This window comes from Coenobita brevimanus, chromosome 82, assembly GCF_032717465.1.
Source record: "Coenobita brevimanus isolate Jiangsu-jjx chromosome 82, ASM3271746v2, whole genome shotgun sequence".
NCBI lineage: Eukaryota > Metazoa > Arthropoda > Malacostraca > Decapoda > Coenobitidae > Coenobita > Coenobita brevimanus.
Genome location: NC_137035.1, coordinates 4,145,001 through 4,159,685, shown reverse-complemented (window position 1 = coordinate 4,159,685; position 14,685 = coordinate 4,145,001). Strand labels below are relative to the sequence as shown.

The following is a 14,685-nucleotide window of genomic DNA, read 5'->3' as shown; positions in this document are numbered from 1 at the left end:
GTATCTTCCCTGCATCATTTCTTCATTTCATACTCCCATTGGCACATCCATATCCACACGAACTGACTCATGTAAGATACAAGCACATGAGTTTCTGGTGGCGTGTTATTTATGGGCCACCATTATATCGTAAAACAAATAACATTCAGAAAGTGAAAGAGAATATGTTTTTTAGTATGTTTTGCCAACTAATTTAAGCAAACCGAAATCTTGCCATACACAGGAATAACCTTAATTTTTATTGTATATTCAGTTATTTATTTAATTATTGTAGAGTACTAGATTTGTATGTCTGTGATCAACATAGTAATGAGCATTGCAGTTAGTGATGTAGAAGGTAGGTAATCTCTTTTTTTATTTTTTCATGTTTGTTGTTGTTGATGTGAAAAACGTGCTACATTTGTGGTCATAATTTTTACTCATTGGTAATGTATACTCTTTCATATCATTACATATCTTGACTATATTTGTGATGGTCACCTGCTTAATTTTTTACCCATAATATCAAACATGTGTCAGACTCATTTTTAAAAAGTAAGTTGGATTTTCTTACTTTCTGTTACCTGCCATTTAGTTGAAGATTAATAAGAATAATGCCTCCAAAATTGAGTTTTCATGGTATTTTTTGTTTGTTTTTGCAGCTTCCATTTTTTTTTTTTTTTTTTTTTTTTTTTGGGGGGGGGGAGAGTTTCGTACTGAAACAGGGAGCCCTTAGATTATTTAGAATTAGGATTATCATAATTTATTAGTGCAGATGTACTGTAATATAAATGTAGAGTGGTTCATTGTTCGAAAAATATCATTCTGTACACAATAGGGTACTGTTTCAATGGTGATGTTTGTAATGAATGGTGTTTTTAACCAAGACTTGGCGGGAAGGAGGGTCATGTATGGTATTCAAATGGGCTGGGAGTAACCCATAGAATATTCTAGAGTCGGTTTGTTTTCATCGGATGGAGCTGAACCACTCACAAAACTCAAATACTAGGTCATGGTTTGATGAAATTTGATGAGCTTTAGCTAGCCTATATGAGAGAGGACCGAGTCGCCTTGGTTAGTGGCCAAATCAGCCTCCAAGTCTGACAACAAGGCCTTCAATGCAACACTCCATAAACTCAAATACTAGTCATGGTAAATGTAGGGAAGAGTAAAGTGATGGTCTATGAGAAAGGTGAAGTCAGTGAATGTATAGTGAGGTTGGATGGTGAGGAAATGGAAAGTGTGAGTACGTTTAAGTACTTGGGGAGTGTGATGAGTAAGGATGAAAGTTTGGAGGGTGAAAGGGTACAACAAGGAAGACATGTTGCCGGTTCCTTGACAGCAGTGATAAGAAACAGGGAAGTGAGCATGGAAGTGAAAACGTTACTACATGACAGTATTGTGATACCAACTCTAACTTATGGGAGTGAAGCTTGGACATTGTTGGAAGGACACAAGTCAAAAGTGAGAGCAGTGGAAATGAGTTATTTAAGAGGAGCCTGTGGAGTCACATGGAGAGACAGGCTGACATATGAAGATATAAAGGAGCGTTGTGGGGTGGATGTGATAGGAAGCGTTAGGAGGAACACACTGAGGTGGTTTGGCCATGTGGAGAGGATGGAGGGTGAGAGACTGATGAGGAGAGTGTATGAGTGAGGTGGAAAGGGGGAGAGGGACAGGGAGGCAAAGGATGAGATGGAGTGGAAAGGTATATGAGAGAGGGGGGTGTGAATTGGGTGCATGGCAGTGAAATGGCGGGAGAAAGGGCGACGTGGAGGCAATTTGTTTGTGGCCACCCCGTACAGGATTAAGGCATCTGGCAATAGATAGATAGATAGATAGGCTGTATGAAATCCATTTATCTTCACCTATGAGGTAGGAATGAGTCTCCTTGATTACTAGCCAAATCAGTCCCCCAGTATGACAACACTTGGCCTTCAACTGAGCTGAGAGAGGTTAGGATATTTGTCACCGCAGATGATTATATATTATCATTCCTTAGTTTCGATTACTGTACTAAATTTTCGTTACAGTAACTTCGATGAAAAAACTGATATATCATGAATAACGAAACGTTTTCTCGCCATAATACGCCTGTATAGAGCAGCAATGATAAATCTGTGACGAGAGCAACGTTAATGGGCTGTAAGTTAATTGAATTTATACACCATATTTGCGGGGCATGTAATGGATTGTGCATTGCAGCGGGAGCATTTGGGATAGTAATTGTATATTTTAGCAACTGCAAATGCTTTTCGTGTAAATTTTGAGGGGTTTTGGTAAAATATGAAGGGGTTTTGGGCATTTCGATAGTTGCATTTTGACTGGCTGTGCATTTTGGGGGTCACCCATTTTGGTTATTGCATTTTGAAAGTTGTGCATATTGGAGGGTTTGGTACACTGCAGTGGTTCCTTAAACGTTATCAAGTCCCCTCTCCCTCCCTCTCTCGTCTTACCCTCCCTTCTCTCTCTCTCTCTCTCTCTCTCTCTCTCTCTCTCTATTCCTGTGTACCTCTGTCCATTAGCGTATATCTCTCTTTTCTGTCTATTTTTTCCCTTCACCTTTCACCCACTCGATTTCCTCTCCCCTAGCACTCCACGCGTTATTAAATTCTCTCTCTCTCTCTCTCTCTCTCTCTCTCTCTCTCTCTCTCATCAATCACAAGTACTGAAAATTTAAATAAAATAAAATAAAAAACTGTACTCTTTTCATTATACCTTGGCCGAAACTGTTGTAACTCCTGCTCCCTAAGCTGTAACAAGAGATAAAAATTAGAATATGCCCCTAGTCACGAAGAAGTGCCTGGGGGATGGATACAGAACCGTTGTATTTTCCTGCGACTCACCCCTAAGCTGAACAAAATCATCGGTAAGTAGCTTAAAGAGGCTCCCTAAATCCTTTTCCTTAGCGATTTATTTTATTTTGTTTTAGGATATTGTTGCTTAGTATCCTTCAGTATGTTATTTTTCGGGAGAATGGTAATTTCAGAGTGATTTAAATGACACGGAAGAGGATGGTAAGGGGTAAAATGCAAAATAAATCGCTTAGAAAGAAGTATTAGGAATTGAGAGTGATTTCAATGACACAAAAGAGGACTCGTCGTTTCGTTTTTAAAGGCTCCAACATGCTTGCATGCATCGGCCTTGGTCACCTAATAGCGGCTTTCCACGTTGCACGATCCATTGCAGCCTCCCTGTTCAGTCCCTTAACCCTAAGGTCACACTTAATGACCTCGTCCAATGTCTTTCTCGGTCTACCCCTCATAATCCCACTCCCAATATTAACACTTCTCACCTTCCTCACCCAATTATCATCCCCCATCCTCTCCACATGTCCAAATCATCTCAATCTACCTCTCCTCATCACAACACCAATACACTCCAGTCCCATCCTACCTCTCAACTCTTCCATCGTAAACCCAGCCCTCAAGGACCTTGCACGCAGGGACGCACTACACATCCACCTAATCACTGTCATTTCTGTACGTCTGAGCCGGCGAATATCCTCCTCCTTTACTGCCCAGGTCGCACTACCATACAGCATTACACTCCTAACACATGCTGCATACAAAGACCCCTTAGCACGTAGGGAGAGCCCTCACAATGTCGGAAGAGGCAAGAGCTCTCTGAACTTCTTCCAACCACTTACCCTAGCCACAGACCTAGCTCCAGCCCCACCTCCAGCACACAACATGTCTCTCAAATAACAAAACTCTTCCACACACTCAAGAGCTTCACCAGCAAGTTCAATCCTTTCAAGCCTGACAATCTCCACATGCTCTCCCCGACACGCCGTACACAAAATCAGCATTATCTCGCAGTCTACCTCTGATACCACTACATCTCTTGTGCACCCATTTATCACAAACACCGCACAAGATAGAATTACTTCCCACGCCCGTGTGGCAAACTGCACATGGCCACTCTCCCTCGTCTTTGATAGTACCGCCACCAACCCTAGATATCATCACTTTTGTTTTATCTGCATTTACCCTTAAGCCATTGTGCCCCATACCATCTCTCCACTTCCTAAACCTTTCCTCCGCCTCCCTTTCGTTCTCTGCAATCAACACCAAATCATCAGCATAAAACATATCCCACGGGAGTCCGTTTCTAAAGTCACGTGAGAGGGCTTCAAGTACCACGATAAACAACATGGGACTCAAAACTGACCCCTGATGCACACCAACATTCACGGAAAACTCATCACTCAAATCTCCATTCACTCTTACCTGAGTGCGAGCACCCACATATATAGCCATAACCCCCTAACCAACCACTCCTCCAAGCCAAGCTTTCTCATTGCCCACTTCACCACCTCTCTAGGGACTCTTGTCAAAGGCCTTTTCCAAATCAATCAATCAATCAATCATTTCCTGTGGCACCCTCGGGGATGCATAGGGCCTCGATGAACTCACACCACCACATCCTATCTTGTGCTAACTCCTCAAGATCTCCCCAACACTCATCTCCAGCTTCCCGTCTCATTGTCCTCACCCACGTCTCTTTTGGCCTTCCTCTACCTCTCCTACCAAGTGCCACCCACCCTGGTGTACCTCGTACTATTCCCTGTCTCCTATACACATGTCCTAGCCACTTCCATCGTGAGAACCTAACATATTCATCGACCGGCTGCACTCCCGTTATTTCTCAAATTCTACTATTTGGTATCCTTTCCCACCACTTAACTCCTAATATTCTTCTAAGTGCTTTGTTTTCAAACACCTAGAATTTATTTTCCATAGTCACTGTGCTGTACCAAGACTCGTGTCCATAAATTAAGATACTCTTAACCAATACCTTATAAAGTTTGATTTTTGTATGACAGAAAAATTGTTATTATTCCAAATATTTTTAAGCATTCCCATTGCCTGATTAGCCTTCTTTAACCTTTCCTCGAATTCAAAGTTCAAAGAACCATCCTTGGCTAAATAAGTACCTAAATATTTAAACCTATCAACTTTCTTTACAACCACACCTCCAATTAAACATTCCTGCGCATTTTCCATATTCATATTGATTATTTCAGTTTTTCCACAATTAATAACCAAACCCACCTTGCGACCTTCACTCACCAAACAGTCCAACACTCTCTGCATCTCTTCTGGCCCATCACAAATAAAAACTATATCATCTGCATAATCTAAATCCAAAAGTTTCCTGTTCTCTCCCCAAAGTATACCTGCACCGGTTTCTGTTCCAACGCGTTTCATAATGTAATCAATGACCAATATAAATAGTAAAGGCGATAAAACACCACCTTGAATTACTCCGGACTTGACTTCAAACGAATCACTCAGACAACCATCAACCATCACTTTACAAAATGTGTCCTCATGCATGTTCATAATGACCCTCACAAACTCCTCTGGTATTCCATAATGTCTCATGATCTTCCCCATAGTCTCTCTCGAAACACTATCAAAAGCCTTTTCAAAATCAACAAAACAAAGACTTAACAGTACTCTCATTTCATTAACTTGCTGCATCAAATGCCTAACTATAAAGATCTGATCATTGCAACCACGTCCCTTTCTAAAACCAGCCTGTTCATCCCTCAGAATACCCTCAACCACCGGCTCCAACCTATTTAACAACACTCTACTGAAAACTTTCAAAGCTATCGGTGACAAAGAGATTCCCCTCCAATTACCACATTCACTCAGGTCTCCCTTCTTCGGAACTTTAACAATTACACCATTCTTCCAAACTGATGGTAGTAACCCCGTCACCCATATCTTATTGAATAGCTTGGTCAAGATCATTATTAATCTATCCCCTCCACTTTAAACATTTCCGGAAATAAACCATCCTCCCCTGGTGCCTTATTATTCTTTAACTGTTTTACTGCTTTCTCCACTTCTGCAAGCCTCAACTCTCCTGTTTCTATATTTAAATCTTCCTGAGCAGACGGTATATCCTCTTCTGGTGGTATTGGTCTATTAAGAACTGTCTCAAAATGCTCTTTCCATCTATTTTTAATATCTCCATCTTTGGTCAATAAATTTCCTTCCCTGTCTCTAACTGGTATTTCCTTGCGTTTACCTGCATTACCACTCAGTTCTCTAATCGATTCATATGCTATTCTTTGACTCTGTCCATCATTTTTGTTTATTAAGATTTCAGTCTCTGCAACCTTTTCATCCACACATCTTCTTTTATCTCTCCTAGCTAACCTTCTGAATTCAAACTCCAGTACTCCAGTACGCAGCTCCAAATCAACAAAAACAAAATACAGATCCCTTCTGTAAGGAATAAAAAACAAAATGAATCGCTCAGAAAGAGATATTAGATATTTAGTGTGATTTAAACGACAGAAGAGGAACGTCAAGAGTAAAAGACAAAATAAATCGCTCTTAGAAGGAGGTATTAGGTATTGTGTGATTTAATGACATACAAGAGGGTAGTAAAGAGTAAAAAGCAAAATAAATCGCTTAGAATGAGGTGTTAGGGGTAAGGTCAGGTCTCAGTAACCCTTCCCGTACAAGGCCTTTCTTAAGATCATAAAAAAAGCCAAGGAAATACACGTGACCCCGGAGACATATTTTTTTCCCAATCAAAGTAATTATACAGTATACTCAAATATATTATGTTGTACCTTATTAAATTATATTACACGGTCTTCATAATAGATCTGAACAGTATGGTCTCTCTCTCTCATTATAATCACTGTAATCATCATCATCATCATCGTCTTCGTCATGGTCGTCGTCCTTCTGTTCCCCCTGTTCCTCCTCCTCCTCCTCCTCCTTATCATCATCATCATCATCATCATCATTATCATAATCACCATCCCAACCTCTTTTTCTCACCAAAGGATGTGATAACCCAGTAAAACAAAGATAAGCATCTTCAACTAACTCTAAAAATTTCCTAAGTTGTTCTTTGTCACCATCCCAACCTCTTTTTCTCACCAAAGGATGTGATAAGCCAGTAAAACAAGGATAAGCAAATTCAAGTAACTCTAAAAATTTCCTAAGTTGTTCTTTGCTTTATTTTTCGCCCTCCTCTTTTTACTTGGAAAATACTGAATGTTCAAAATCGTTCAGATCTTATGAACACCGTGTGTGAATAAATGACAGTGATACTCTTACTTTCTAACAGAATACAATAACATGAACACTACACACTCATTCTACTGTGTAATAACAAAATACAATAACATGAACACTACACTCATTCTACTGTGCAATAACAGGCTGATACACAAGAATGAAGGTAGGAACAATACACATACAATCTTCAGTACAATACAAATACATTCTACAGTACATTACATTCACAGTACAACACAATACATACTTCAGTACAATACACATGGATTCGACAGTCCACTACACTCACAGTACAACACAATACATACTTCAGTACAGTACAATACACATGGATTCGACAGTACACTACACTCATAGTACAACACAATACATACTTCAGTACAGTAAAATACACATGCATTCTACAGTACACTACACTCATAGTACAACACAATACATTCTTCAGTACAATACACAGGCATTCTACAGTACACTACACTCATAGTACAACACAATACATTCTTCAGTACAATACACAGGCATTCTACAGTACAATACATTCACAGTACAACACAATACATTCTTCAGTACAATGCACATGCATTCTACAGTGCACTACACTCACAGTACAACACAATACATACTTCAGTACAATGCACATGCTTTCTACAGTAAATTATTTGGTTAATACACAAGAATGAAGACAGGAACAATACCCAATCATTCTACAATAACAAACTACAATATATCAATACAAATAAAATCAAACTAAGCAAATCATAAACAGAACTGATAGAAATATTTGAAAAAAGGGAAAAAAATCATTCTTTAAACAACAGACAGCATGCTCTTAACAACATTCAACTATTAACTTATTTCGCTCTTAATTCTATCGTAACTTAATTTTTTAATGCAAGGAAAAAGGAACCAAAGGCTACAGCCCACAAAATTGTTACTCAAAAAAAAAAAAAAAAAAAAAGTCAAATTCAAGACGCTACTGATGAAACTATCGATATTAAAAGATACAAATTTACACATCAAAGCTTTCTCTCTGCCTCTCGTAAAACCTCTTCCCAAGTGATTTATTCTGAGTGGCATCCTCTCAGTATCAACTTCTGTTACTGACAAAATTATAACTGAAATTAAAACGATACAAACATGCACGTCAAAGTTTTCTCTCCACTTTTCGTAACATGCTTTCCTAAGATATTTATTTTGAACGGCACGTTACAGTTTTCTTCGCCTTTCGTAATGTCTTCTAATGCGATTTATCTTAAACATACTAAAGTTTTCTTTCCACCTTTCGCAACACGTTTTCCTAAGCGATTTATTTTCAATGGCACATTAAAGTTTTCTCTCCACCTCACTGGGTAAAGAAGTCTGCCTTTTCATCTTCCATAACGCCAACTTAGTCTGATTCTGCCTTTCCCTGGCCAGCCGTCCTCTGCCAAACCTCAGGGCCCTACAAATAAACTCTAAAACGCTGGCCAGGCTCATGACTGCAACCTCAAGCAGAGTCTTGGGGAGTTTTAGAATCTGCGTCACTCCCTCCATCAATTTCTTCACGGGACTGTTACGTAGGCGGCCTAGGATTTGAATTTTCATTAATTTTAGAGGCACTTTTTTGAGGTAGGCGCTGACGGCTCTTTTGGTGACGCCAGAAGGAAGCGCGTTGAGGACACACAGAACAGCAGTGCGGTGGCGGAGGTTTGGGAAGAGAGAATAAAAGTTGATTAGAAAGCCCTTTATCAACTTTCTTGGTGTGTAATCTATTAGCATTGACACGCACGACTTGCAAAGGCTCACGACAGATTTATCCAAAGCCTCGATGCCTCTGTTTACCTTATCCCACGAGGACAGGATAAACAGGGCGATAAAACGCACGAAAACTCTGACCCACAAAAGAGCCTCCCTTGCGTAAACTCTCGGATCCCAGACAACAAACGCGCGGGGAAAAACAAAACGCGGCCTCCTCTCCCCCTGCCCCCTCACTTCTCTGGATGCCTTATTTGATCGGCTCAAAAAAGAGATTCGCTTTTCGCTCTTTTCGCTCTCCTGTTCTTTGCTGCCGGATAACAAGCTCAGTCTTTTCCCGAGGGCGCCTTTCTCCCTCAAGAGCACCGATGGGCTGGGAAATTCTCCTCCATCTTTCTCTCTTTCTTTCGTCTCTGATGTTTGATCGGCTTCTGCTCCCTCGGTCCCCAGGTGAAGGCTAAAAATTCGAGCTCTCCACCGCCCTGTCTCCCTTCCTACCTTCCCTGAATTTCTAAGGTCTCTGTCTGATTTTTCCTCATTTTCGCTTGGGGCCCCTGAGGTTGATCTGACTGGCGTGTTTTGCACCATTCGGTCTGATTGCTGGACGAGGAGAATCTTTGTCCTCGGCTCCTCCTTTTTCGTCCTCAGCTCTTCCCTTTTTGTCCTCGGTTCTTCTCTTTTCGTTCTCGCTTCTTCTTTTTTCGTCCTTAGCTCTTCCTTTTTCGTTTTCGGGTCTTCCTTGTTGATCCTCAGCTCCTCCTTTTTCGTCCACGGTTCTTCCTTCTTCATCCTCGGGTTTTCCTTTTCTCGTCCACATTTTCCAAGCCATTCTCCCTTTTCTTCTCTATTCACTCCTCTGCCAAAGGATTCCCCAGACAACCGCAGTCCCAAAATGCTTCTTCTTTTGCTCCACCCAACCTCATGGCGGATCTCCCGACTTTCGAATTTTTGCATCTCGCGGTTTTTACTTTTTTTTTTTTTTAATCTAACTTTTTTCTGTATCTTGCGGTTGTGTGTGTTTTTTTTTTTAATCCAATCTCTCAGGAAGGAAAGAAGCCATGGACGCCAGAGACCAAAAAGAAAAAAAAAGAAAAAAAAGAAAGTCTGGAGTACTCTTTTTCCTCTCTGTCGATTTCTTGACACAAAATCTAAGAGAAATTTTACATCTTCTCTCTCTCTCTCTCTCTCTCTCTCTCTCTCTCTCTCTCTCTCTCTCTCCGATTGCTTTTTCCTCCGAGTTTCCGCGTTTTCAATTCCCTTTCCTGATTGTCTCCCGGAAACTTAATCTCGTTCGCGAAATTCTCTCTCTCTCTCTCTCTCTCTCTCTCTCTCTCACTTGCTTATGCCACCGACACTCACACCTTTGAGAATTTCTTGGTTTATTTAGCTGTGTGTGTGTGTGTGTGTGTGTGTGTGTGTGTGTGTGTGTGTGTGTGTGTGTGTGTGTGTGTGTGTGTGTGTGTGTGTGTGTGTGTGTGTTAAACAGGGCGAGTTACGGACCCCCAAAATTCAGTATTTCAATGGAGTTAGTTTCAGTTAGTTTCGCTCTAAGGTACTGTACGTCTGGTTTAAGTTAGTTTCAGTATCTTAGTCTAGGTTACGTCTAGTTTCAGTTAGTTTCAGTTTCTAATTCTACGTTGCCTAGTTTCAGTTAGTTTCAGTGTCTTTTTTACTAGTTTCACACAACGTCAGGAAATCCTACTTGAATTTCAGGTGGTGTGGTGTAGCGCTTCAGTTGCCTTCAGTGAACGTGGCGTGGGTTTCAGATGGCTCCAGATGCATGTTTCAGGTGGTTTCTGGTGGAGGTTTCAGCTGGTTTCTGGCGGTTTCAGCTGGTTTCTTGACTTCAGTTGTTTCAGAGATCCTGGTGGCGTCTGGCGTTTTTTAGCTCTTGAGTTTTGCGAATTTTCATTGAGTTTCAGCTACGTTCTTTGAGTTTCAGTAATATTCTTTGAGTTTCAGTTGATTTTCTTTGAGTTTCGTTGAGTTTCAGTTGATTTTCTTTGAGTTTCGTTGAGTTTTAGTTGATTTTTTTTTAGTTTCGTTGAGTTTGTTTATTTTCTTTGAGTTTCGTTGAGTTTCAGTTGATTTTCTTTGAGTTTCGTTGAGTTTCAGTTGATTTCTTTGAGTTTTGTTGAGTTTCAGTTGATTTTCTTTGAGTCCCGTTATGTTTCAGTTGATTTCTTTGAGTGTCAGTTGCCCTCCTTCAGTTTCAGTTATCGTTTCTTGGGTGGGCGGGGAGGGGGGGCCTGGGGTTGGTCAGGTGCTTGGCTGTAAAAGGGGAGGTGAGATTAGCGACTCTCTCTCTCTCTCTCTCTCTCTCACACACACACACACACACACACACACACACACACACACACACAAACACAAATGCAAGAGGGAAGGAAAGAAGTGATCAGACACACACACACACACACATACAGGACTCCCACCTCTCTCTCTCTCTCTCTCTCTCTCTCTCTCTCTCTCTCCCTCTCTCAAGGGGCTAACTAAACAACAACAACAACAAAATATTAATACTCACACATCAGCATACATCTCCTCTTGACTTTCATCATACTGCATCTGATAGTTGTAGCCTTGCTGGTCGTAGGCCCCTGGATAGCCCTGCTCGTAGCCCTGTCCTTGGTAGTCCTGTGGGTAGCCTTGGGGATAGTCCTGGTAGCCCTGAGGATAGCCCTGGGGAGAGGGAAGAAGAATTAGGAGACTGGCAAAATTCGTAAGGGCATGCAAGATAGTCTCCACACGGGTATAGTACACTGATTTACTTACGTGTATGTTTGTTCTATCTGTCTATTGCCAGACGCCATAATCCCGTAAGGGGTGGCCACTTGACTCTGAGCTATTTGTTTTACGGGGAGGGGCACTAACCCTCCACCAACCCACTTGTTGACACGCAGGGAGCACGTATGGTTTGGTTATATGGTTACCACTCAGCGCTGTAAATGGTTTCTTGGCTTATGAGGATTAATAAGCATAGGAAATTTTTGAGACAGATAGATAGATAGATACTGACTGACAGAGATAGATAGATAGATAGATACTTATAGACAGATGTAGACGGATGGGAAAGGAGAGAGAGAGAGAGAGAGAGAGAGAGAGTACCTGAGCCTGCTCCTGTTGGTAGGCTAGATTTTGATAGGCCTCGCTGTCATAGTTGGGATCGTGGTGGTAGTGCCCTTGCTGGTTGTGTCCATAGCCCTCAGCCTGGGGGATAGATAGATTGATAGATAAATAGACAGATAGACAGACAAACATAGACAGATTGATAGACAGACAGATAGATAGGTAGACAGATAGACAGACAGATATGGATAGGTACACACAAGAAAAAGGAAGGAGAGAAGGAAGGAAGAGAAACAGTAAAAATAAGTAGGAATAAAGGATGGAAGTGATAAAATATTTTACTAATGCAAAAAAAAATAAATACTGAAATAAATGAAGAAAATAAAGTGAGGTAGGTAGGTAAGTACAGACAGACGGACTGACTAATAGATACATAAATAGACAGGGAGTAAATAAAGTGTTTTGTATTTATTTATTAGGAGGCTGAGAGTAAATAAGTCAGATGTGTTTTATTTTGCTTGTTATGTGAAGTGCTATGTTTTATTTTGTTATTTTATGTTTTGATGGTTATTTTTATTTTATTTATTTAGATAGTAATTTATTTATTGTTACTACCTAGAGTAATATATTTAATTATAAAATATGGGTGGGGTGGAGAGGAGAATTTCTTTTATTATATCTACTTGTACAGAGTTTTTTAAAAATCTTATTAAGAGATTTTTCGAACTAAAAAAAATTATGTATACGATTCATTAACTACAGATTTCCACACACACACACACACACACACACACACACACACACACACACACACACACACACACATTTTTGGCTTACCTGTTGACCACCGTTGTGATCTGTTGAGAAAAAGAAAAGCAATTAGAAAAAATGAAATAAAAAAAGGACCAAAAAACAAAAAGATAAAAACTGTTCTGGATAAATAGCAACCTAACATGCATCACGTCTCAACCCCTTCAGTACGACGAAGGCATTTATAATAATTGTACTTTATCTCCACAGAATTTATATTTATCTTAATTTTTATCTTCCACAATTCAAAAAAATCTCACAGACACACACACACACACACACACACACACACACACACACACACACACACACACACACACACACACACACACACACACCTGCTTTCACAGTCACCTGGAGAGAACTGAGTGAGGAGAGAGAGAGTGAGAGAGAGAAACAACTACACTGTTATCATCCTTACATTTCCTGTTGCCCTATCAGCTCTTTCTCTCTCTCTCTCTCTGTCTCCGTCTCTCTCTCTCTCTCTCTCTCTCTCTCTCTCGCAAACCCCGTCTTAGTATTCAATTTAATGACCCCGTTCCATCAGGTGAAATTTCTATCTATCTATCTATCTATCTATCTATGCATATCAATCTATCAATCTCACTCTCTATCTATCGATCTACCTATCTATCACTGCCGCTACTGGGTCTTCGAAAATGAAATACCTGTCAGTCATTCGGACACACACACACACACACACACACACACACACACACACACACACACACACACACACACACACACAAGCACCTGTCTGTCACTCACTTTATAAACACCTACGTATCCATCTATGTTCATGTCTATCTATCTATCTGTCTATTTATCTATCTATCTCTATATCTATCTGTGTCTGTATGTCTGTCTATCCATCTACTCACCATACATGTTAAATTCCTCACTACATTTTTGTATCTATCTCTTGATTTTTCTTATTTTGTTTGTGTTCCCTACTACATCTATCGATACCTTTTTTTTATCTATCCATCCGTCATAAAATATCTACCCATATATTTTTGACTGTCTATTTATCAATCTATCTATCTATCCTACTGTCTACCGATTTATCTTTCTACTATCTATCTGTCTGTCTATCTATGCATCTGTCTGTCTGTCTGTCTATCTATCTATCTATCCATCCATCCACCTACCCATCCATCTATCTATCCATCCATCCACCAACCCATCCATCCATCTATCCATTCATCCACCCCACACATCTATGTACCTACCCACCCCTCCCCGTAACCATCCACTCACATGCTTGAGGATAGTAGCCGTGGGTCTGGTAGACAGGATAGTTGATCTTCTTGTCGTAGCGCTTGCTAGTCCCCCTCGAGCGAACGACAGCAACCGGCTTAGGCTAGAATAGTAAATAGTGTATAGTAATAGTAATAGTAATAGTAAATAGTAGATACTCCGAAGCAAACAGTAAACAGCAGTGGTAAATAGTAATAGTAAACAGTAATAGTAATAGTAAATAGTAGATAGTCAGAAGTAAATAGTAAGTCAATAGTAATAGTAAATAGTAACAGTAATTAGTAAATAGTAAATAGTGATAGTATGTAGTCAGAAGTCACTAATATGGAAGAATAGTTAAGATAGATAGATAGTCACTGGTTTGGACTATTATAGTAAAAAAATAGCAGACATTTTAATTTTAAATTGGCCTAAAATTTTTGTCTCCATCCTGAATGCTGAGTTGTAACAATATATTAACACTAGAATATGATGCTGGTCACGAAGAAGTGCTATGGAAAGGATGTGGAATATGATGCTAGTCACGAAGAGGTGCTACAGAAAGGATAGGGAGCCGTGGCACTGTCATATTCTGCTACTGAGCTACGTGAAATAAGCTGCAAAAGGACGAAAATACGTGAAATAAGCTGCAAAAGGACGAAAATACGTGAAATAAGCTGCAAAAAGACGAAAATACGTGAAATAAGCTGCAAAAGGACGAAAATACGTGAAATAAGCTGCAAAAGGACGAAAATACGTGAAATAAGCTGCAAAAAGACGAAAATACGTGAAATAAGCT

At 40.1% G+C, this 14,685-nt stretch overlaps 1 protein-coding gene across 1 annotated transcript in view; it reads right to left on the bottom strand.

Moving 5' to 3' along the window:
• Positions 1-10,553: 10,553 nt before the first annotated feature.
• LOC145409662 (dual oxidase maturation factor 1-like) overlaps positions 10,554-14,685 on the bottom strand; it is a 13,402-nt gene continuing 9,270 nt past the window's right edge. The window contains exons 9-13 of the mRNA XM_080280014.1: positions 13,908-14,010; positions 12,675-12,694; positions 11,877-11,978; positions 11,296-11,450; positions 10,554-10,632 (exon numbers count right to left, since the gene is read on the bottom strand). Of these exons, the coding sequence (XP_080136140.1) occupies positions 10,554-10,632; positions 11,296-11,450; positions 11,877-11,978; positions 12,675-12,694; positions 13,908-14,010 (459 nt within the window). The remainder of the gene's footprint in view (positions 10,633-11,295; positions 11,451-11,876; positions 11,979-12,674; positions 12,695-13,907; positions 14,011-14,685) is intronic.